Below are 24,087 nucleotides of genomic sequence, written 5' to 3' on the forward strand. Positions count from 1 at the left end.
TCCTGACCTCAAGTGATCCATCTGCCTCAGCCTCCCAAAGTGCTGGGATTACAGGTGTGAGCCACTGCGCCCAGAAAAATTTTTTAAATTAGCTGGGCATGGTGGGCACTTGCCCATAGTCCTAGCTACCTAGGCAGAGGAGTAAGGATCACTTAAGCCCAGGGGGTCCAATGCTGGAGTGAACTATAATTGTACCACTGCATTCCAGCCTGGGCAACAGAGTAAGAACCTGTCTCAAAAAAACAGAACAATTTTTTTAAAAAAGTTAGGACTTTCGAGTTTTAGTAGACTGTTTTGGAATATTTGCCTGAATAGGAATTACACATACTTTTATAGTGACATTTAGGAGACTAGAAGTTTTCTTGACTTGCATATTTAAGGGACCCAGTAGGTTTGTGGAGTTTGTAGGTATGTGTTTCATGGAGAGTTTTTTTTTTTTTAAGCCTTCAAGATGAGAAGACATATATGTCTGTATGTATGTGTGTATATAGTAGGAAAGAAAAGGCATCTATGTACATATAAATAAAGCATATATGAAAAAACATATAAAACATCTTTATATATATAATTTTTTTTTTTTTTTTTTTTTTGAGATGGAGTCTTGCCCTGTCACTAGGTCAGAGTGCAGTGGGACAATCTCTGCTCACTGCAGTCTCAGCTTACTGCAGTCTCCCCCTCCCAAGTTCAAGCGATTCCCCTGCCTCAGCCTCCCAAGTAGCTGGACTGCAGACGCATAGTACCATGCCGGCAATTTTTTTGTATTTTAGTAGAGATGGGGTTTCACCATGTTGGCCAGGATGGTGTTGATCTCCTGACCTCATGATCTGCCTGCCTCAGCCCCTCAAAGTGCTGGGATTATAGGCGTGAGTCACCACACCCAGCCGACATATATGTACTTTTTTTTAAGAATGTATATATGTGATTTTTTAAATAATTCAATATTTTGGAATTCAATGTTCCTTATAGTGCTTGGTATGTACATGAGTGGTACTTGGGTAATATTTCTAGTCATCTTTTGGGGAACTGAGAGTATCATAACTAATTTTTAGGAATGTACTCAATACATATTAAGTTCAGAATTTATTAGTAAAAAGAAATACTTTAACACAGAGTTGTGTAAGTATTAGCTAAATACATGATCTATATTATATATGGAAATTATCGTTTTCATTATTATAGTAACTTGTATAACAGTTTATTAAAGTATGTGAGTCATAAATACATACTGCAAACATAAAATACCATTTTCTTCATTAACTTGTTAATGTAAAAATGTCTCAATGGCATATGGGTCATTCCTAGGTGATGTACAGAAAACTAGGGGGAATAAAAAGAAAACACAAACCAAACCATGTTTTTTCCAGTCTGAATAGAATTCTAAATTTATGATTTTCCTCTCTTAAAATTATTTAGCTAAAATTGAGGACTTCTCTTTTAATTACAATTATAATATTGTTCTTTGTATTAGTAATTTCCTTTTTATGATTTTGCTTGTGTTTATTTGCAGATGACCTTCCTGAACTTCAGGCAGTTCAAAGTGATCCTACCCAGTCTGCCATGTTCCAGCTGAGTTCAGATGTTTCACATCAAGAATACCCAAGACCATCTTGGAACCAAAATACCTCAGATATACCAGAAACTACTTACCGTGAAAATGAGGTGGACTGGCTAACAGAATTAGCAAATATTGCCACCAGTCCACAGAGTCCACTGATGCAGTGCTCATTTTACAATAGGTAGGAACATTGATTATATTTTTCTTTAAAAATTATATCATTACAAAAAGAGTTTATTTAAATTTTTTCCTATTTTAAAAGTAATAATGCTTTAAATTATTAGAATTTAAATTGTTATTAGAATTAAGCTCCTTATCTAATGATCAAAGAATTATTTCACTCACTACCATGATTTCATGTTTTGAGAACTAGATAAAGGTGATAATGAGAACTGTAGAGTAAAAAATATTTGTAAATGTTTAAAATAGACAGTGAAATACTTCATTATACATTTCTACATATAGAAATGAAAACTGTATGTGTCTAAAGAAGTATAGTTGTAATCAAGGTTATATTTTAAACTTTATCAACCTTGAGTTTGGTTTCTTCCATAGTTTATGTGGCTTTATGTTATTTTTATGTTTGCTAATTCTAAAATTGGCTAATATTAAAATCTTAAACTTACAAAAGTGGATTCCCATTGGTAAAGATTACTGTTTGATATGTTCAGACCAGAGTTAAAGACAATGAGTAGCTGTGTTATGAAATTATGGAAGCTTCCAGCTAATATGCCTAAGGAGGCCTAAGTGGAAAACACTTCATTATTTATCCCTAAAACGAAATGAGTAAATATGACAGTTTATAAGGGAGACAGATCCCCATATTTGCACACCTATGAGTAGAAAATGATAGACCAGAGTTTTATACTAGGTAATGTAGGAATAACTGTAAATTTTGTTAGTACTCCTAAGTTAGTATCATGCATTGCTAAATAATAGACTTACTAGGTATGATATCTCATTTTTCTTGCAACACATTAAGTTGTGCTGCTTTTATTTCTTTTTTTTTTTTTTTGAGACAGAGTCTTGTCCAGTCACTAGGCTGGAATGCAGTGGCGCAATCTTGGCTCACTGCAACCTCTGCCTTCTGGGTTCAAGTGCTTCTCCTGCCTCAGTCTTCCAGTAGCTGGGACTACACCTGTACAGCACCATGCCCAGCTAATTTATTTTTATTTTCTTGAGACGGAGTCTTCTGTCACCAGGCTGGAGTGCAGTGGCGCCACGCTGGAGTGCAGTGGCACAATCTAGACTCACTGCAACCTCTGCCTCCTGGGTTTAAGCCATTCTCCTTTCTCAGCCTCCCAAGTAGCCTCCCTCCTGGGACTATAGGCGCGTGCCACCACGCCCAGCTAATTTTTGTGTTTTTAGTAGAGATGGGGTTTCACCATGCTGGCCAGGATGGTCTCAGTTTTGACCTTGTGATCCTCTGGCCTTGGCCTGCCAAAGTGCTGGGATGACAGGCAGGAGCCACTGCACCCTGCCTAATCTTTTTCTTTGACCCTCTGTCCCTTCCTCTTTTCTTTTCTTTTTTTTTGAGACGAAGTCTTACGCTGTTGTCAGGCTGGAGGGCAGTGGTGCGATCTCAGCTCACTGTAACCTCCACCTCCCAGCTTCAGGCGATTCTCCTGCTTCAGCCTCTCATGTAGCTGGGACTTACAATGTGCGTGCCACCACACCCAGCTGATTTTTGTATTTTTAGTAGAGATGGGATTTCACCATCTTGGCCAGGATTGTCTCAATCTCTTGACCTCGTGATCCACCCACTGTGGCCTCCCAAAGTGCTGGGATTACAGGTATTAGCTACCCTGACTGGCCACTGCTTTTCTTATATTTAGCAGGATATTGATCTTGATTAGAGCAAATTCAATTTAGTTAATTTCAGTTTAATTTTGTGTTCATTTCCACAGGAAAGAAAACTTGCTTTCAGAGTTACTTCCTTTATAGTCCTAGTTTTCATTATAATCTTAATAGTCAAAAAACTTAAAATTCTTTATATTTTTTAAAACAACAAATCTGATTTAACTATTAGATTTTTTTTTATTTCTCTAGAGATAATACTTTCTTTTTCACTTTTTACAGCAGAGTCATAGGATTAGTAATATTGTTTATGGAAAGTGAGTAAGTAAACCCCTTGGAAGAAAATCCGTGTAAATAAAGACATAAGATACAAGGAATGGAGTATCTCTCTGAGGATTTATTATTCCATCCAGCATTTTGAGTAATGCTCTGCTGTCTGGCCTGCCTCCTAACACTGTCTGCTCATGCAGCTTCTTGTTGGGTGTTAAACTATGTTACTGAGCTTTGGATATCTGAAGTCTTAACTGTATAGTTAACGAGTTGAGGATAGGTAAAAATTATATTACCCCTGCATAGACAGAGGGATGAAGAAACTGATGCTGTTAGTGTTCAGACATGTTTGGCATGTTAATTTTCACACAATATTTCACACAATAAAATTTCATTTTAGAATATTACAGTGTTCCTTCCTTTTTGTTTATTTTTACTTTCGTTACTTCTGTTTTAAATGGTTAAACAGAATAACTGATAAAACTTTTTAAAATTAGTCATGGAGTTGGCAATGAACAAAAGGAATCTTTAGCAGTTTGGCCACTCTAATACTTAATATATGTCTAAATGTATAATAACAGAATGGGCAGTTTTTGGGCAAAAGATGAAACATGCACATATAATTTGAAATCCAAAATTGATTGGAGAGTATGCTAAAATGCATGGAAACCTGAGGGCTTTTTTAATTTAAGCAGTGATAAGAAAATGGAAGCAAAGTATAGATCTTTATTTAAAAGTAATTTCTGGAAAGGTAAAATGAAGAAATGTTAATGAGGATGAAGTAGACAGTGAAAGGCTAATAAAATTTCTCAGGAAATAAGGGAAAAATTGGAAGGATGTCCCTCCCGTCCTTTTTAAAAAGAGTATTAGTAGAGACATGCATAAACTTTTTCTGTTAAGGACCAGATCTCTATTTGGCATCTCAGGCAATTATCCTGATTTGGGACCTGAGCTTCAGATGGTTTTCCCTCCTCCACCTGACTGTCTTCCTCTCTGCTTCCTTTGGAGACTGCTGAGTCCATAATCATCCTTTATAGGCTTGTTTCTTTCTGTTACCCTACCCCTGAATATCTGGTCTGTTTGCAAGGGAAGGATCTGGGTATGCTCCTGGGAGCTCCATATAATCTAAAGGGAGCATTGCCTGGTAAAGAGACTTTTGAGGAGGAGAAAAGGGGAAGGGATAAAGTGTTTTTTTAAGGTGATTCTTGTGGGGAAAAGATAACTAGACCTTATATGTAGTTACTATTCAGCAAATTTGCATTAGAAAACAAGAATGTCCATTTACATGGAGGGCAGATAGGCTTCTCTCTGGTCTAAAAAGTTTAAGCATTTTTGCTTAAGGTAGTTCTTTGTATCTGCCCACTGATGATACGTGGTTGGCATATAAAGAATTCAGCGTTGGTTACATTAAGCTTGCATGCTTCATGCTGAGACTTACTGAGTACATCAAAGTAGAAGGAAGAAATGGATATGGAGCCCTCCATAAAAGGGTAATATCATTCATGAATGAAATATACACATGTATATATATATATATATAAAAATGAGTGGGATACATAAATGAAACAGTCACAATTATCAAATCTGAAAAAATGATGTCTAAAATGTGTGAGGCGGCTTTGGATAAGGAATTAAGGAATACAATTATGAAATCTTACTGTATTTACTAGTGTTTACCATGATTGTGTTCAGTATAATATATACATTAGCATTTTAAATACGAAGTTCTTTTATCAACAGGAAAGATCTACTTTAAGGACCTATGCTTACGGTTGACACTGTTGCTTTATTTTAGATCATCTCCTGTACACATCATAGCCACTAGCAAAAGTTTACATTCCTATGCACGCCCTCCACCAGTGTCCTCTTCTTCGAAGAGTGAGCCAGCCTTCCCTCATCACCACTGGAAGGAGGAAACACCAGTAAGACATGAAAGGGTAAGTTTATTTGTGAGATTAAACTTTACAAAATTTGCACCACAGTTGAAATACATTAACTTTCCCCATAGGAAATAGTAAGTCTCACTGTTCTGTTAGTGATCTGGATTTGATTTTATAGACAGCTCTATTATCTGTTAAAGTTTATTATGAATGGGAATGTGCATATAACTAAAGCTTCCAAAAACTTTGTTTTGTGTGTGTGTGCGTACTTCTTTTTTTTTTTTTTTTCAGCAAATTCTCCCAGAGCCTGACAAAAACTTCAATTTTTGAAGGCACTGTATTGTTCCTAAGTTTAGAATGATGAAGTTATCCACCTATAAGCATGGGCCTAAAGACTTGGGATAAAAACAGGTATTAAAAGATATATTTGAAAACAAATGAAAGTTGATAATATTTTTCTCCGTAGGCAAACAGTGAGTCAGAATCTGGCATTTTCTGCATGTCCTCCCTGTCAGATGATGATGATTTGGGATGGTGCAATTCCTGGCCTTCAACTGTCTGGCACTGTTTTTTGAAAGGTAAAAACAAAACAACACAACCAAAAAAACTTGTATTTTTTACAGCTTACTTGTATAGCAGACACATGTCTAATATTTTTTTTCTACCTAAACTGTAGGCACACGACTGTGCTTTCATAAGGGAAGCAATAAGGAATGGCAAGATGTTGAAGATTTTGCTAGAGCTGAAGGCTGTGATAATGAGGAAGATCTTCAAATGGGCGTTCACAAGGTTGATTTAAAATTCTTAAAAAAGTTTTTCACAATCTTTCAACATGAAACAAGATTTATTATTAATCTACAGAAATATCCTTCATTTACTTTCATATTCATATGACATATGACATTTTAGGTAGAGCATTTTTGTGACTACTCACCGCTTAGTCTGATGGGGAAGAGCAGTGATTTTAGGCTTTTCTACCATGCTTTCTTGGATGGGAAATAGTATATTTCTTACTGCTTCTTTGTGTTTTATACACTTTAGATTGGGGAAGACTGGTATCAAAAACATGTAATGAAGAAATAAACTAATCATAGCCTTGCCTTAGGTAATCTACAAAGTGATTAATTCTCCTATAGATTATTGACAGTTACTTTTATATTACAAAAGTGACTTTATAATATATTAAGTTACTTTATAAAGTTATATTAAGTTACTTAAAACTAGCATTTTCTACGTTGATAAGCAGAAGCAGTAGTGAGCAATATTAGGATAAAGTTGATACCTCTCACTTTGAAATATTTAATTTCTGCATGTCTTCCATAGGCAAGAAAATGGGCATGTGAAGTGTGCTTATATATATTCTTTTTTTGATCCTGCTGTGTCTCACTATTAAGTCTCTTGGGAAAAATTGTCTTGTCTTGGCTGCCTTCCGTGTCCTCCCCTTGCTGTTACTCTTTACTTTAGTGAAGTTCACAATAGTCTAACTTTGGCCTCTACTGCTCTACTAAAATTGTCTCAAAGGTTACTGCTACCTTTATTCTGATTTCTAGGACAAGAGACTTCCTTTGTTCTGTTTGACATCTATACAACATTTGACACATGGGGTTAGTTCCTGACATAGTGTTCCCTTGATTTGTGTAGCATGGCAGCATCCTGATTCCCAGTCTTTTATGCTGGGTACTTGTTTACCCCTAATGCTGAATATTAGACAAGATTCTGACCCTGTTCACTTTGTTCACCAGTTCCTCTCTCCTGATAATGTCAGCAGCACCTCCATCATGTCCTGTGGAAAGCACTCTGGACTTAGAGTCAGGAAACCTGGACTCTCTTTACAGCTCCTTCAGCGATTATCTATGTTACTGATCTTAGGCAGATTGTTAACCCCTCTGAATATTAGCTTCCTAAAAATGGGATTGGATTAGATTAGTTTTAAGGTCTCCTGTAGCCCTGAGAATTAGAAGATTTTGTAATTTCCTTATTTGCCAGTCTATGTCTATAGCCTTCACCTGTTCATTTTCAGCTGCATGTTAGACATTTCTGCGTGAATATCAATCAGTTATTTGAACTAAACTTAGTGTGACCAAAACTTCCCTCACCTTTTTGTCCTCTTCTTGGCTTACTTTTCTCCTTTTCTTTTAAAGTTATTGTGATCATCCTTCTTGATTACCATATTCAAAACCATGAAGTTGTCTTTTACTATTCCATTTCTTCCCTTTACTTACATTCATTTGATTCGAATTCTGTAAAGATTTTTAAGTCATCCTTCTTTCTTGTTCATTACCATGTTCATGTATTAGCGTAATTATGATTGGATACTCTAGCTAGCTTTTGGCATGTTTGTCTCCTTTGTTTTTCTGTGAATGTAAGGGTAAGGATCATGTTTGTTGATGTTTGTATTTTCAGATCCTACCATGTCGCATGTGTTAAATGCTCAATATTCATTGAATTTAAATTAAGTCTGGTTCTGTTACCATTGCATTTGTCAGTTCAGTTCTATAATGGATATCTCTCATATCCTCAAGTAATTGAATATGAGATCTTCTCTAGAGTCTTCTTATTTACCATCATCTTAAACATTGACAGTCATACTGATAAAAACACTTTGATTTCCAATACTTTCTTAGCAAAAAGTGTAATTACTTTGCCTATCTTTAAGAGCCTGCTAGTAAAACTGGCCTCTCTTTATTAGCTTTATTTGCTCCATATTTGAACTCACTTTGTATTTTTAGCAAATACCCAGCACTTCTCAGAGAAGGTGTTAATAGCAGATTTCTTGGTGAAAGGCATGTCCTTCCATCTTTCTCAGTTGCATTCTTCTTTTAAATCTCGGTTCCAGTTGGAATTGAAAATCCTTCTTAATCTCTCTCTTTTGGAATTAATAACTCTTTATTAAACTGCATCACCATTATTTATACTTGAGTGAAAGGGCTTTATTCAAGTCTAGTTATTTATGTATGTGTTTTTCTTCACTACTGGGTTAAAAGCTCTTAAACGGCAGGGATCCCATCTTGGTTACTTTTACCTTTTCCACAAAGTCTTACATGTAATGGCAACTTCACAGTGGTTTGAATTGAACATTGCCAATTCATTCATGCTATGCATATATTTTCAGGGCTATGGTTCTGATGGTCTAAAGTTGTTATCACATGAAGAAAGTGTATCATTTGGCGAGTCTGTACTGAAGTTGACTTTTGATCCTGGTACAGTAGAAGATGGTTTACTTACTGTAGAGTGTAAGCTGGACCACCCTTTCTATGTTAAAAATAAAGGTAGGGCTTCAATTGCATTTGTAGTAATTTTTTTTTAACAAAGCTTCTTAAATCTGTAATTATGCCTGTAGCATTGATGATTAAGAAAAAATAATTTGAGGGGGAAACGTCTTTCAATTAAATGAAAAACTACCATAGGCAATGCTTATAATAATACCTAATGGTGCTTAAGTATCTTAGCAGTGGTCAGGTGGAACTCTTACTTCCTTTGAGTATGAGAAATGTTTAGGTTCATGTAGCATACTGTAATAAGCTTTCTATTATCTCGGTATATTTTGGGGAATGTAGTGATCTAGTAATCACATTTTTATTAAGAGTTACTAAATATGATATAAACCTGAATCAGTCTTCAGAGTCTTATTACAGTAACACTATGCTAAACATAATTTGATAATTCAGAGACTATTTCATGGTCCTAGTCATCTTTATCTTACTGTCTTATAAACTGATGGAAGTGCTGATCGATAAAGGAGATACATGTATATATAAGGAAATGCTGAATTGTAAGCTAGTTTTGGAAGGCTTTTATGTTGCTGAACGGAAATAGTTAAGATTAGTACTTCTTTATTGTAAAGTTATGTGACTTGTGTTAGTGAGTCTCTTGGGATTTAGCAGTAACTTTTTAACTTAGAGAAATGATATATCTGTTCTAAAGTAATTAAGAGTTCTTTCTGTGAGTCCTCATCCTTTATGCAACATTGTTTAACTTTAGGTTGGTCATCATTTTATCCAAGCTTGACTGTGGTACAGCATGGCATTCCATGTTGTGAAGTTCATATTGGCGATGTATGTCTACCTCCTGGACACCCCGATGCCATTAATTTTGATGATTCAGGTGTTTTTGATACATTTAAAAGGTAATATTGGATTAATTCTTTCCTTTTTTTTCCTGTTAAAGTTTACCCTTCATTTCCTTAATGATTGCTAAATCAGGTATTTAGGAAGTTCAGTCTTTAAAGATTTGAGAATTATAAAAGAATTATTTAGAGGAAAGTATGTATGATTAAATGAAAACATTAGGTAATTAAAGTATAATAGTTAATAGAGTTTTGCATATAGTTGTCATATGGGACAATTGAGTTTTTAAAACATTTAAGATTGGATTAGAAAGAATATCACGTTATATGACCAAGCATTTAATTGTTCAGCTTTCATAGTTATATTTTAAAAGTTGTGGTATCTGGCCAGTTGTTTTTACACAGCTTACAAATCTCTTGTGTTTTTCTTATAGTTAACTGTATTTTTCTTGATATAATAGTTAATTGTATCATTGTTTAATAGTCATTATGGCCACGGGCATTAGTTGCACTATTTAACAAGTAGTAGAAAATAGCCCAAGCTTGATATTTAGAAAGGCTTAGAGAGGGAAGTGGTTATTCCTGAGAACACATTGCTGGTAAGTGGCAGAATAGGACAAGAACCCATGTGTCCTGATTCCAGAAGGTTGGCCAAGTCCAGCTTTTAGGAAACCCCTCAGTCCTAGACAAACTGGAACAATTGGTCACCCTACTCCTAGAAGGAACCCTGAGAAAGTCTGTGTGTAGATATCTGGGATTTAAAGACTCATTCTTTCTTAATCAAATCCATAGGCCTGTACGGGCACTAAGTATAGAATTCTCAAGAGTTCCTGCTGGCCTGTAGGTTTTATTTCAGTTTAATATATTTTATATATCATGAGGATGAGTGAAACTGTTTTTAAAAAAGTAAATCACATAGAGCCTGACACAAGCCACATGCTCAGTAAATGTCTACAAGCTTATACTCTTAATGCTGTTTGATTACATCCCTCATTATACTCTTTTGAAAAACTAGAAAAATGAGTCAACATTTTAAGAACTGATACTTAGGATATGTAGATCAGTGATAACACCTATGTTTTGGTGCAACTGTAACCTAGAAAAATTCTGGAAAATAATTTGGCTTTATCTTGTAGAAGCGAATATTAGCAATTTCATTCCTCTTTTATATATATCCTAGAGAAGTAAATTCTTGTAGTCATGCTCAAGGAGATGTGCACATAAATTTGTAGCTGTACTGCTCATGATAGCAAAAATGTGGGAACAGTATCTATACTTATTAAATGGAGAGTGACTCTATGAATTGTGACATAATCATACATACAGTGGAATTAGTGGAAAATGAATGAACCTTGGCTATACACTTTAAAACATGGATCAGTTTTTTTTTAATGTTAAGTAAAAATAAGTCTCAGAAATACGCAGTATATTCTATTTTATGGAATCAAATAACCCTTACATATGGCACGTAATATACATTAAATAATCATGTCAGGGTTCCTGAGAGACTAGCCCCCAGGTTTGATGATTTGCTCAGAGAATTCATAAGACTCAGCACGTAGTTGTGCTCATGGCTATGATTTATTATGGCAAAATGATGTTAATACAAAGCAAAATCAGGAGAGGGAAAAGATGTGGGGTGAAGTATGGAGAAAGCCAGGCTCCCAGGGACCCTCTCCTAGTGGAATTAGGGGCATGTTTTATTCCCTCAGCAGTGAGCTGTGAAAACATATATGAAATGTCATTTCCCAGGGAGGCGTGTTAGCTGCAGCTGGTCACATAGGTTTCTTCTGCCTGCCACATAACAAAATCCAAACTTCAAAAGGAACGTAGGCATTTAGAGTAAACCGTGTTGTTTGTACATCCAGTTTAGGCACAGTAAGCTACTCTTCGCAGTTGTGGGCATGATGGGACGCCTCAAAATCCCAAGTTCTAGATATTAGTCAAGGGCCAACCTTGTAAGTAGACTTTTGAAAGGATTGCAGTCATTTCTGCATAGTGAAATATTGTACGTTAAATATTAAGAAAGATAATATAACACTAGTATTTTTATGTTGTTTATGAGTAATATTTTCATAATAAAATTATTGGAAAAAATGAATGATAAACATTTAGGAGAGTGGTTATTTCTGGGAGTGGCAAATACAGAACTCCAAGTGATACTAGAAATATTCTTTTTTGTTTTTTTGAGACGGAGTTTCGCTCCTGTTACCCAGGCTGGAGTGCAATGGTGCGATCTCGGCTCACCGCAACCTCTGCCTCCTGGGTTCAAGCAATTCTCCTGCCTCAGCCTCCCGAGTAGCTGGGATTACAGGCACGCACCACCAAGCCCAGCTAATTTTTTGTATTTTTAGTAGAGCTAGGGTTTCAGCATGTTGACCAGGATGGTCTCGATCTCTTGACCTCGTGATCCACCCGCCTTGGCCTCCCAAAGTGTTGGGATTACAGGTGTGAGCTACCGTGCCCGGCTTTAGAAATAATTCTTAATTTGGATTGTGGGTTCACTTATTTGTATGCTTCAAAACTTAAATATATATGTAATTTTTATATATTATTACATAGCAAGAAGACTTTTTTAAAGCAAAAGATAAAACTTGCCTGCCTAAATGTTGTTTTTCTGAGATAGCAAATTCTTATTTGATCCCACTGAATAATAATCACCCCTAAGATAACCTTAGTCATTGGACTCATTTTACTGTTGAGTGACTGCAATATAACAGCAGTAACACTCACCCCGTAAATGAGTGGAAATGGGGAGTATCATCATGGAGAAACCAGAAAAAAATTGAGAAGCTGAAAGTGACTGTATTTTTATTGTGGATTAGATTGGTAAAGGGAGATGATGCCTGGCCTCGGGAAGGGCAAGAAGAGAAAGAGGTTAAGAAGAAGAAAAAGTCCAAGAGGGACTGCTCCAAGCAAACTCTCAGGTCATGATTTACAGAGGGCATGTGAGTAGTTTCTAGCTCAGGAAGAATCAGAAGTCAGCAGTAAGTTGATGAGCTCTCATACACAATTCAAGGTTCTGTTGTAAGTAGCTCGTTCTGAAATATTGGGAATTAAGGCCAACCTTCTAGGCCTCAGGCAAGTTTGAAACAAGTCAGTTTTGACTTTTTGAGGTTGACTTTTGTGTTCAAGTAATATGATGATTTAACAAACAATATTATTGAGTGCCTACTCTGTATATCATGTTAGCTTATTTAATATTAATTACCCTATTAGTAGATGATATCCTCATTTTACAGAGAGAGAAGTTGAGAGACATTAAGGAACATGCCCAAAACAAAGGCAGTTTAGTGTCAGAATTAGGATTCAAGCCCATATCTTGCAAAGATTCTGTATTTAGTACTCTAGCTACTTACCTAAGATACTTCAACAACAATAGATACTCCTCATGGTGTAATACACAGTGCCAGCCTCTGCCCTGGGTCTTATGTTTATTGTTCTTTTTGGCATCACTGCATAGCATAGATTTATTTCACAGATAAGTAAACCGAGGCTACAGGGTTTATTTAACTTCTTGCCCAAGGTCCTATTACTAGCTGGGATTTGAACTCGATTAAAATTTTCCATTATTATGTTATTTAGAATTGATTAAAAGCGAGTTGGCTGGGCATGGTGGCTCACGCCTGTAATCCCAGCACTTTGGGAGACCGAGGCGGGTGGATCATGAGGTCAAGAGATCGAGACCATCCCGGTCAACATGGTGAAACCCCGTCTCTACTAAAAATACAAAAAATTAGCTGGGCGCGGTGGTGCGTGCCTGTAATCCCAGCTACTGAGGAGGCTGAGGCAGGAGAATTGCCTGAACCCAGGAGGCGGAGGTTGCGGTGAGCCGAGATCGCACCATTGCACTCCAGCCTGGGTAACAGGAGCGAAACTCCGTCTCAACAAAAATAAATAAATAAAATTAATAAAATAAAAGTGAGTTAAGAATGGGCATGCCTCTGCTTCCAGTCTAGAGAAGAAATGGATTAGTAAATGTATACAGTAAGTGTACATGCTGATTGAGAGGCAGTGTAGCCTGTTAGGAACGTGAGCTCGATCTGAACTGCCTGGATTCAAATCCTGCCTCTGCAGTTGATTTGCTGTGGAACCTGAATAAGTTAGTGTTTCTATGGCTCTTTTGAAACAAAAAATCTGTAAAATGGGGTAATACTGGAAGGATTAAATTAATATATGTGACATGGTTCATAGGCACTACATTATTGTGGAGTTTGCCATTAAGACTAATGATTAGACAGTGAAATGGGAAGGGGCATTCTAAGCTTAAGGAATGGCATGTATACAAAGTAGATGTGTGAAAGGCACATTTGGGTACGGGTGCTTTAATGAAGAGAATGAATGCTTAACCTAAGGTACTATATAGCAAAACATGAAGCTATTTTTAAAGATATTCTGTATCATGAATGCTGCTGTAATGTTAGTCATTGAATATTTCAAACTGATATAAGTTGTATCCATAATGGAAGTAGATGATAGTTACATTCGTGCCACTAGATGGTGGAGTTTTCAAATTTTAGTAATTTGCTTACTCTGTATCTTTCGGTATTTTAAACTCTGATCATTTTCCATTACTAGAGATGAGTAATTTTATGTCAGTGCTGAAGTTTGCTATTTTTCTAAATTATGTATGGGAGGGGCTTAAGATATCTTACAAAAGCTGCAAACCTAGAAAGCAGACATTGTTTTCCTGACATAATACTGATTGCTAAGCATTCATTAGATAATTTTGGAGTCATAGTTTTTAAGTACATTTATTTCGTGCAGTACTTTGAGAAAAAAGACATTTGTGTGCTTGATAATTGGTAGATTTACTGTGTGTAGTCAGTGGCATGGACCACCCTCATTCATTTGGCTGTTTCCATCTATCTTTAGAATTTCGTGATCTCAAGTTTTACCTTTAGGCAATTGGTATTCCTGTAGCTAACGTTAACCTATTTTGATGTATTACCGGAATTTCTGTTTCAAGGAAGGAGCTAAGGTCAGATTAGAAGGTGAGTGAAAGGTTTCCTGCCAAGAAGATAGAAAAATACTATAGGCAGACACAGAGTTATTGCTGGAACAAAAGAGAATTCTTTTGATTGGTGTATCATTAGGTTGTGGTCTACATTCGCTGTTTTTCAACTAATATTTTCAGTTATTTCTTCACCTTGAGTTTAGTGAGGTGCCATAGTATTTATTGGTGAGGAAACCTGGGGCTTTGAAGGTGGACAGATTTGGGTTTGGATCCTAGCATGTGGCCCTGGGTGAATAATACCTTACCTGTCTTAGCTTCTTTCTTCATATGAAAGAGGGGAGAATGACGCTCTTGAAGCAGGCTTGTTGAGGAGCTGAGAAGATAGTATGGATAGCTTATTTCCACGTCTATGTAAACTGAATATACAGAACAAAATGTGGCCTTTCCGGACAAACAGTTTTTTACAACGAACTCTGTTATTAGTCTGTTACAGTTCATGGATGGCCTTTCAGAAGACTGATGAATGTATGGCTCTGTTTAGCTAAACAAATGACGCAGATTACTGGACATTTTAAGTTCCTTCATTTTACTGATTTTTTTTTTTTTTTTTGAGACGCAGTCTCACTCTGTCACCCAAGCTGGAGTGCAGTTGTGCGATCTGTCTCCTGGGTTCAAACAGTTCTCCTGCCTCAGCCAGCCACCGTGCCCAGCTGATTTTTATATTTTTAGTAGAGATGGGGTTTTACTGTGTTGCGCAGGCTGGTCTTAAACTCCTGATCTCAGGTGATCCACCTGCCCTCTGCCACCCAAACTGTTGGGATTATAGGCGTGAGCCACCACGCCTGGCCATATGTTCCTTTAGCCGGATTTAACAGCTTTTGACTGCCCTTTCTCAACCTTTTGTTTTCTGTAGTATTTAGTCCTTAGGCCTGGTATGTTGCCTGTCACTCTGTTTTAATTTTCTAGGTCTGGGTGCCTGTAGGCCAAGAAATTATATTGTCAGATTTGTCCAGAAATGAATTTAAAGTAAGAATAAGTAAGCTGTATAGTATTTGGAGGAGTTACTTGCTATGAATAAAGTGTGCTGATTATCACATTCCTTTGGGGGTTCAAAGTCTTTTTTAAGCTTTTGTATTCTGCAAAGGTTTTTTAAAATTAATTTTAGCACACAGATTTTATTTTATAAGCAACTGTCAGTGGCAAAAGTTGTTAGCGATGGTAACTTGATACTGGGGAAAATGCATTGAAATTTCCAATCAGATGTTAAAAGATTTTTTTTTAAAACAATCCTGCTTTTAGAAATCAGAGAATTCTAAATGGAATTAAAATCTTGTTAATTTTTTTTTAAAAATTTTATAGCTATGACTTCACACCTATGGATTCTTCGGCAGTTTATGTGTTAAGTAGTATGGCTCGTCAGCGTCGTGCATCTTTGTCTTGTGGAGGACCTGGTGGTCAAGACTTTGCAAGATCTGGATTCAGTAAAAACTGTGGCTCACCTGGATCATCACAGCTCTCTTCCAATTCTTTGTATGCTAAAGCTGTCAAAAACCACAGCTCAGGGACTGTGAGTGCCACTTCTCCTAATAAGTGCAAAAGACCAATGAATGCCTTCATGCTTTTTGCCAAAAAATACAGAGTTGAATATACTCAGATGTATCCAGGGAAAGATAACAGGTAAAAATAGTGATAATTCTGGTTATAATAAATGAGTAATACTTCAATGCAATTCATAGTATATGTGGAATAGTTTATTCTTGAATAGTTTTTACTTAACTCTTTGTTAGGTTGACTTACTTACTTTTTTTTTGAGATGGAGTCTCACTCTGTCACCCAGGCTGGAGTCCAGTGGTGTGATCTCAGCTTACTGCAACCTCTGCCTTCCAGGTTCGAGTGATTCTCCCGCCTTAGCCTCCCAAGTAGCTTGGACTACAGGTGCCTACCACCACACCTGGCTCATTTTTTTGTATTTTTAGTAGGGACAGGGTTTCGCCATGTTGGCCAGGCTGGTCTTGAACTCCTGACCTCAGGTGATCTGCCCTCCTCTGCCTCCTGAAGTGCTGAGATAATGGGCATGAGCCACTGTGCCCAGCCAGGTTGACTTTAAAAACTTGAAGTGGAATTTGTAGGGTTATATATAGTTATTTTATAATACCTAGACAATTAGGTTACCTACGTTAGTAGTAAGGATCTACCTTTTTTTTTTGTTTGTGCTGTAGCCCAGGCTGGAGTACAGTGGCAGAGGTCACTGTAGCCTCTGTCTCCTGGGCTGTTAATCCTCCCACCTCAGCTCTGAGGGGCTGGGATTACAGGCATACATCACTACACCTGGCTAATTTTTGTATTTTTTGTAGAGATGGGGTTGTGCCATGTTGCCCAGGCTGGTCTCGAACTCCTGGGTTCACGTCATCTGCCTGCCTCCGAAAGTGCAAGAGCTACCTTTTAAAATAATGTTATTTACTTGTTAGAGGACACAGTTCTAATAATTGACAGTTCTGTCTTTATGGAACAGCTTTACACTGAGTCAACTATGGATTGTGCAGGGAACTTGCAGTTTGTAGCAAGTTGCCAGAGTTGTCAAAAGGCTGAACTTAAGAGCTGGGAATAAAAATCATATCAAGTCCTTCCTACTCCGTTACCTGTACCCTTAATCATCTCATAGTCCTCTGCTACTGAATCCCTTTCAAACCAGTCAAAAGTTCTCCATATATTAATAAAGCTGTCTTCTTTCAAGTCTTGGATGTAAATTCACTGCAGAAATAATCTTTAGATGTGTATTTTTGCAGTTGTTAATGAATATAGTCTATAGCATTGTGTACATTTCATTACCTATTATCTTTTAACAAATCTGTTTCCCAAGTGCCATCCCTTCAAAAATATCTCATATTCTTTGTTACCACGAATGACTGAGATGGTGGGAATAGTTACTGATTTGTTACAGTGTGTCAACCATTATACAGTACCTTTAACCCAAAGACTGTAAAATACTTTTTTAAATGTGTTCTGCAAATGGAATATAAAAATTGGTTTTTATTTTCTTATTTTTGAGACAGTGTCTCAGTTGCCCAGGCTGGAGTGCAGTTGTGAAATCTCGGCTCACTGCAACCTCTGCCTCCCGGGTTCCAGCGATTCTGGTGCTTCAGCCTCCCCAGTAGCTGTGATTACAGGCGTGTGCCACCACATCTGGCTAATAGTAGAGACGGGGTTTCACCACATTGGCTAGGCTGGTCTTGAACTCGTGGCCTCAAGTGATCTGCCTGCCTTGGCCTCCTGAAGTGTTGGGATTACAGGCATGAGTCACAATGTCCAGCCCAAAAATTGGTCTATAATAAAGGAAAATGCAGCATAGTGTTTAACTGCATTAACTAACTGGATAAAAAGACAAATATAGACTTGCAGGAGAGCTTCTGTGGTTACTGTCGAAGGCGCAGATGCCTGTCACTTTGGCTTCCATGTTAGTATAAAACCACTTGATGCGCTTTGTGCAAAATTTCTATGACCTAGGTCTTATATGGGTGTCATGAAGTGAATGGTTAAAAGCTCTTCATAGAAGGAAGGTGGTTTACATCTGTGCCCTGGGTGAGACTGTTTTAGTATGTTTCATAGTAGAGTAACGAATATGAATAGGAAAATAACTTCTAATTTTTGTCATGATGTATTTTATCAGTTTGTTACCATTTTGAGATAAAGTAATAATATTGTCTAAAGTTTTATTTACTTGGTTTTCTCTTAAGAGAGAAACAGTAAGGCATGCATAGTTAATTCCACACTTTGACTGTGGTTGTGTGAGTGAAAAAAGGCCTTTATCAAAACTATTTAATAGGTTACGGGCACAAATAGTAAAATTAGCTTTTAGCACACGTTGAATACTTTATGCTGCTGATATGGAACAATGTGGACTATATTACTTGGGATTTTACTGGAAATGAGTATTATGGCCTTGACTTTTTCCCATCTCTATGATAGATAAGATTTTCATCTTCTTTTTTTAACTTCACATTTTTCTCCTGATGTAGCAGCACTTGACATGAGATTTATGAAAAATGTGTGCCTTCAGCATTGTGAAATATTTATTTTACAGAGCCATAAGTGTGATCCTTGGTGACAGGTGGAAGAAAATGAAGAATGAAGAGAGAAGGATGTACACATTAGAAGCAAAGGCTTTGGCTGAAGAACAGAAACGTTTAAATCCTGACTGTTGGAAAAGGAAAAGAACCAATTCAGTATGTTTCAATAAATAGTGTTTGCTTAAAATTATCTTGCCTTATCCCTGTAGGTGTAACACCTGGCATGTTGGAGCAGGTGTTTCAACCTTTAAGAGGTTGTGTTGATGCTATTTCTAGCATTTTGATACTTCAAAGCCTAATAACGTTTTTGCATCATCATATAAAGACTGCCTTTCCTCAAGTGTCGTTTACTGTCTTAGCATGGCAAGTTGAAATCTTAGGCAAACGAAGAATATTTGTTCTGAACATTGAGTTGCAAAAATAATTTTAGAATGCAGTATTTCACATTGGGTTGAAAAATAAGCATGATTCATCCTTTAATATCACAGTAGAAAATTTATCTAATTTTTGTTATGTCTCGAACCAATAAGGATGGAAGTGTTTGAGGGTATGTTAGCTGCCCTTCATGGGGACTTCTGCCATTGCCACACAATTTCTAGATTGAAAAATTTCAAGGAGAAGAAATAGGCCCAGGAAGGGTGGCAAACAAGTCTGTATGATAAGCTATCTCGGATAGACTTACTTCTTAGTACTTTTCCATTACTAAACTAGCATCTTTCAGTTTCAGCATTCTCAGATTAATTGCAAGAAAACTGCATGTGACAGAATGGGGTCAATTTGAGGTATCATTTAAAAATGAAGGGAAGATATCAGTAGTTTATATAGTAGGAGGCTAGCCACAGATATTTTAAATTCACTCTGTGTACATGTGCCTGTTTCTTAGTAACATGTGGGTCATATCTGTTTAAATGTTTTAAGAATTTCTTTAAAAATAGAGATCAGTAGTCAGATGAGAGGGAGGCTGAACTGAGTTTTTGAAGTTCCTGATTAATTTAGACTTTTATGTGGTAGGGCTTTGCCTGTATCCCTTTTTCTGCTCATCCTAGTCAATGTCTTATCACTGCATATGTTTTCTGGATACTTGAGCCATCAGGTATCAGCTAGCTTTTTAAAATCACCTTTAAGGAAGCAGTATTTTCTAATAGTAAATTTATTAAACATCTTATACATCATCTTAGCTTTCACATGTAGGATTACTCTATTTGTAAACATTCACTGAGTTTAATTTTATTTCCACAGGGCTCACAGCAACATTAAACCAGGATGCTTATGTTGTTAAGTCTATATTTGCATATACGTTGACTCTTGATGGAAAGATGTAAGAAGATCAAGGTCTCACCATTTGTCCAGATTTTGTGTGACCATAAGTTACTGATAGCATTGAGTCTAGAAATGATTTAATAATATGAGTGAGGATTTGCTTTCTCCATTAGAGCATTAAGTAAGTTAAAACTATCAACATTGTAAACCAAATTGCCTTATTCTTCTTCCAAATTTCATATATGTCTATCAGGTAATATAGGCTTGAAAATTGATATCCTGTGGTGCTAAAGTACAGTAGAAAGAGGAGAAGTGTATACCTGTTTTATTTTAAATAATTGTACGAAAGGGGAATTTAAAAAAATATGTAACTGCTGTTTATACATTGGCTCCTTACTGCTTATTAATCTGTATTGTACACATGATGGAATGAAGCAGAAGCTGGGAGTCGGCCTTTCCTCAAGTAACCACCACATGGCTCAGCATCTGTGCCAAACGTAGGCGCTCCTAGTCTGGTCCGTGCCAAGAGGCTACCCAGAACATGTGGCAGGTGGCTGGGGTTGGTGCCCTAGCCTAAGAGCCACTTGCTGCAGTTACCATGGCATGCCGAGTTGATGCACCAGGTGGCAGCAGCCATCCATTATTTCCCACTGAGACCTAGCCCAGGCCAAGGTAAAGTTAGTTAATAGCATTGGGATATAGTCACTGTAATGGTGCTATTAACAGTCAACACCATTGTATTTTTAACTCTGTGTTCTATATCTCCTCAGCCATGTATCTTAAATATATTTTGTCATCATAATCTTTATGGTGGGGGCAGACTTTGCACTTATTGCAGTGCAACACTTGCACTTTAATTTTCCTCCAACTGTCTAAAATTAGAGCAAATACATTGGCAATACAGCTGCTTTTGCTCTGAGCTACAATCATGGCTTTTCATATTACTTACCAAGTGGTGTTTCTGGTTAGGAATCACAGCTGTAAAATTGATTTCAGTTCATTACACTTCATGATGTTGCCCCTAAATTTTGCACACTATATTCTTGTATATTATTTCAAATAAATTGAAAAAAAAATTGCTTATCTCTGACGTCTGCTGATTAATTGGCTGAATTTTATGAGTTCTCAGAATAACAGGTTCAAGAGATGGAAAACAAGGCGGATTCCTAACACTGCTAATAAGAGTCATGATATTTTAAAAATTAAAACTGTTAATAATGGAACAAGAGCAGTCAATCAGAAAATAAGGCCTTAGATTACCTACTATTTCGCTATAGAATAAAAATGTTTATTTTTCACGTGGCATCTTTGTTACAAGGTTAGACAGCCCCAAAGGTCTGCTTTTAATACCATGACAGTATAACGAAAGCCTTGCTTTATTTAAAGATCCAGTATGACATCTCAAGGCTGATTAACCCTGTATCTTAGCTTTGAGATGTGCCAGTGGTTCCTAAGCTTTGTTGTCTATTGGCATCACTTTGGGGATCTTTTTTTTTTATTACTGGTGTTAGGCTCCCACTCCTAGACATGTTAATTAATATGGAGTGCAAGTTGAGCATCAAGATTTTTAAAAACTCCCCTGGTGAATGTGAACATGCAGCCAAGTTTGGAAACCACTGAGCTAACGTGCTTATTTAGTGAAGAAGGCAGGGCTGGGGGAAGCAGGGTATATAACTTGATCATATCCTTTTAAAAGAAGTGGGGACTTTGGGTATATGTACACATAGGAGGACTCAGTTATGGATGGGAAAGAAATTTTAGCCTTGTACAAAAATCTGAAAGCGGAAAACTTTCTGGAAAAATCAAGCCCATGAAATTAAGAGGATGTGATGATGACTTGACAATTTTATACTAAAGTGATAAGGAGGTAAATAAAGATCAATAGGAAATGCAGAACAATCAATTACATTCTTAAAACAGTAGACAGTAGCTGTATTTTGGAGTATGTGTTAACCGCCAACTGTGAATGGGTTAGCAGAAAGTGGAGATGAACAAAGATTTCATACTGTTACTGAAGAGCAGACATAGCTTTTTGAAGCAGCTGAACCATTATGGGATAAACGGGTGCAAATTCTTTTCCTTCTCTACTTCTCACTGATTGAACGTAAGCTTCCAGGGCTCCCCTGAAAACCAAAATGAAAACAATGTCAAAATATTACATAAATCACAAACAAACAGATTAGGGGATACCAATATATAAAAATTAGAAATAAGCTAATTTCTGGAACTGTTATGCTCAGTTTGACAAGCGAAGTGACCAACAGCCTTCACTCATTTACTGGTTACTGTTACGTCTAGTTATGTACTCAGAGCCCCCTGGCCGTGTAAGTATGTTTTCATTCCGTTTTCCCCGTTTCCCTACTGAAGACACCTCAAACGGAATGGGCACTTGTGCCTACTCCCAGAGCTCACAAGGGGCATCCTGCACCTCTGAAAGGCACGCTCAGTACAGGGGGATGGGTTCCTTTGGCACACTTGGTAATATCAGTAGGTGTATTATGTTCCATTTTTTTTTGAGACGGAGTTTCGCTCTTGTTACCCAGGCTGGAGTGCAATGGTGTGATCTCGGCTCCCCGCAACCTCTGCCTCCTTGGTTCAGGCAATTCTCCTGCCTCAGCCTCCTGAGTAGCTGGGATTACAGGCACGTGCCACCGTGCCCAGCTAATTTTTTTGTGTTTTTAGTAGAGACGGGGTTTCACCATGTTGACCAGGATGGTCTCGATCTCTGGACCACGTCGTGATCCACCGGCCCCGGCCTCCCAAAGTGCTGGGATTACAGGCGTGAGCCACCGCACCCGGCCGTGTTCCTGTTGTTTTACTGAACTGTGAACACCCAACAACTAGAATAAGTGCTCTTGGGCTATAATTACTGGCAAAATGTATGAACAGGTAGTATGAATTAAGGGTATGTAGTACCATGCCATTATTTATGATTATGATTGTTCTCATGGATTAGGTTGGGGATTAGCAAACTGCCTGCAGGCTGAGTCTAGCCTGATGCTTGTTCATTTGTGTATTGGCTGTGGCTGCTTTCACACAACGGCAGAGTTGAACAGTTGAGGCAGAGATTATATGGCCTGCAAATTATAAAATATATCTGGTCCTCCTCTTACAGAAAAAGTATGTCAGTCCCTGAACCCGATCATCTGTTTAAGTGGAGCTAAAAAGAATGGATATGAGATTGCTAATTTTTAATTATTGGTCTATTTAAGTACCAAGTGCACAAATTTTTGTCATATTTTTCTTCAGAATTTCAGTTTGAGACTGAAGCATTTGTAAAAAGATGTAAGTTAATACCATTACTCAGCTCACATACTCAGTTTCAGGTTCCAGCTAACACATCACTCTTAATTGGCATGCAAGGTGGGATTTAGTGCTCTTAGAGAACAGTGTTTTATGAGATGCCTTAGGTCGAGTCAGAGCTGACCCTTAATGGAGATCTTGTCTATGAAAAAACTTGCTTCTTTCAGTAATATGCTTCTAGTTGGTGTGCCATTCTGGGAAGCTGTCTCCACTCCCCAAATGTGGTCCTTACAGATTTCATATAATTCATATACAGTAGAGAAATCCCCAAGGGCTCCTCTCTCTTTAAGACAGTGAGGTGTATGTATCAGTGTCTAAGAAGTGTTTAAATTGACAGGAACTATAATCATTTCACAGCGAATGGATTAGAGGTTCTAATGGACAAAAATCAACTCACTTTCATTGTCATTTAAAGACAAGACATCACGTAAGTTACACAGTATGTAGAAGATATATCAGAAATGGGTTTGGTTAGATTTTTGAGTAGTCATCAAAAACACCATCAGAAGTATGGGGAAAAAAAGATTACACTGCCCTCCTACATGAAATCAGAGCAAGATTTTCGAGTACTTATTAAATTACTTCATTTGCTTAAGCAAAACATTAGCTTTCTTGGAAGACGGGCCAAGCATTATGTAAGTCTTAACTCTGGTTTGAAACCAAAAGAAGTAGATTATTTTGGTTATCCTTATTGGGAAAAAAACAAAACATGATTAGTAGAGGAATGGTTTGTAGTAACTTGGCAACACTCCTCAAGGTGACAAAAACTAGCCAAGTGGAGGTTTTCATAGAAAACAACACTGATTTTTTAAGTACTGAAAATGACTTAAAGATACACTATATGCCTCACCTCAATAAGCAGTTAACCCCAGGCTTTTCCCTGGTTCCATCATCCCTCTCTGTCCTATCTCAGGCACTCCGTTCCCAGAACT

General features: G+C 37.2%; 2 protein-coding genes across 24 annotated transcripts in view; one reads left to right on the forward strand and one right to left on the reverse strand.

The window, feature by feature from the left end:
• HBP1 (HMG-box transcription factor 1) overlaps positions 1 to 21,745 on the forward strand; it is a 39,794-nt gene extending 18,049 nt beyond the window's left edge. For 19 of the 20 annotated variants that reach the window (XM_054237397.2, XM_078343134.1, XM_054237398.2 and 16 more), the window contains 9 exons: positions 1,508 to 1,736; positions 5,418 to 5,559; positions 5,969 to 6,080; positions 6,179 to 6,291; positions 8,615 to 8,771; positions 9,484 to 9,628; positions 15,885 to 16,202; positions 18,607 to 18,748; positions 19,832 to 21,745. In XM_054237397.2, coding sequence (XP_054093372.1) covers positions 1,508 to 1,736; positions 5,418 to 5,559; positions 5,969 to 6,080; positions 6,179 to 6,291; positions 8,615 to 8,771; positions 9,484 to 9,628; positions 15,885 to 16,202; positions 18,607 to 18,748; positions 19,832 to 19,849 — 1,376 coding nt within the window. In that variant the 3' untranslated portion in view covers positions 19,850 to 21,745. The remainder of the gene's footprint in view (positions 1 to 1,507; positions 1,737 to 5,417; positions 5,560 to 5,968; positions 6,081 to 6,178; positions 6,292 to 8,614; positions 8,772 to 9,483; positions 9,629 to 15,884; positions 16,203 to 18,606; positions 18,749 to 19,831) is intronic. The other variant, XM_078343138.1, reaches the window with a different exon arrangement.
• The window catches only part of COG5 (component of oligomeric golgi complex 5), a 377,608-nt gene continuing 371,056 nt past the window's right edge, over positions 17,536 to 24,087 (reverse strand). For 2 of the 4 annotated variants that reach the window (XM_078343129.1, XM_078343126.1), the window contains 2 exons: positions 21,859 to 21,975; positions 17,536 to 17,848 (listed from right to left, as the gene is read on the reverse strand). In XM_078343129.1, coding sequence (XP_078199255.1) covers positions 21,861 to 21,975 — 115 coding nt within the window. In that variant the 3' untranslated portion in view covers positions 17,536 to 17,848; positions 21,859 to 21,860. Of the gene's footprint in view, positions 17,849 to 19,726; positions 21,976 to 24,087 lie in introns of those variants that run through there. The other 2 variants (XM_078343128.1, XM_009002649.5) reach the window with 1 other exon arrangement.

Source organism: Callithrix jacchus, chromosome 11 (genome assembly GCF_049354715.1).
Source record: "Callithrix jacchus isolate 240 chromosome 11, calJac240_pri, whole genome shotgun sequence".
NCBI lineage: Eukaryota > Metazoa > Chordata > Mammalia > Primates > Cebidae > Callithrix > Callithrix jacchus.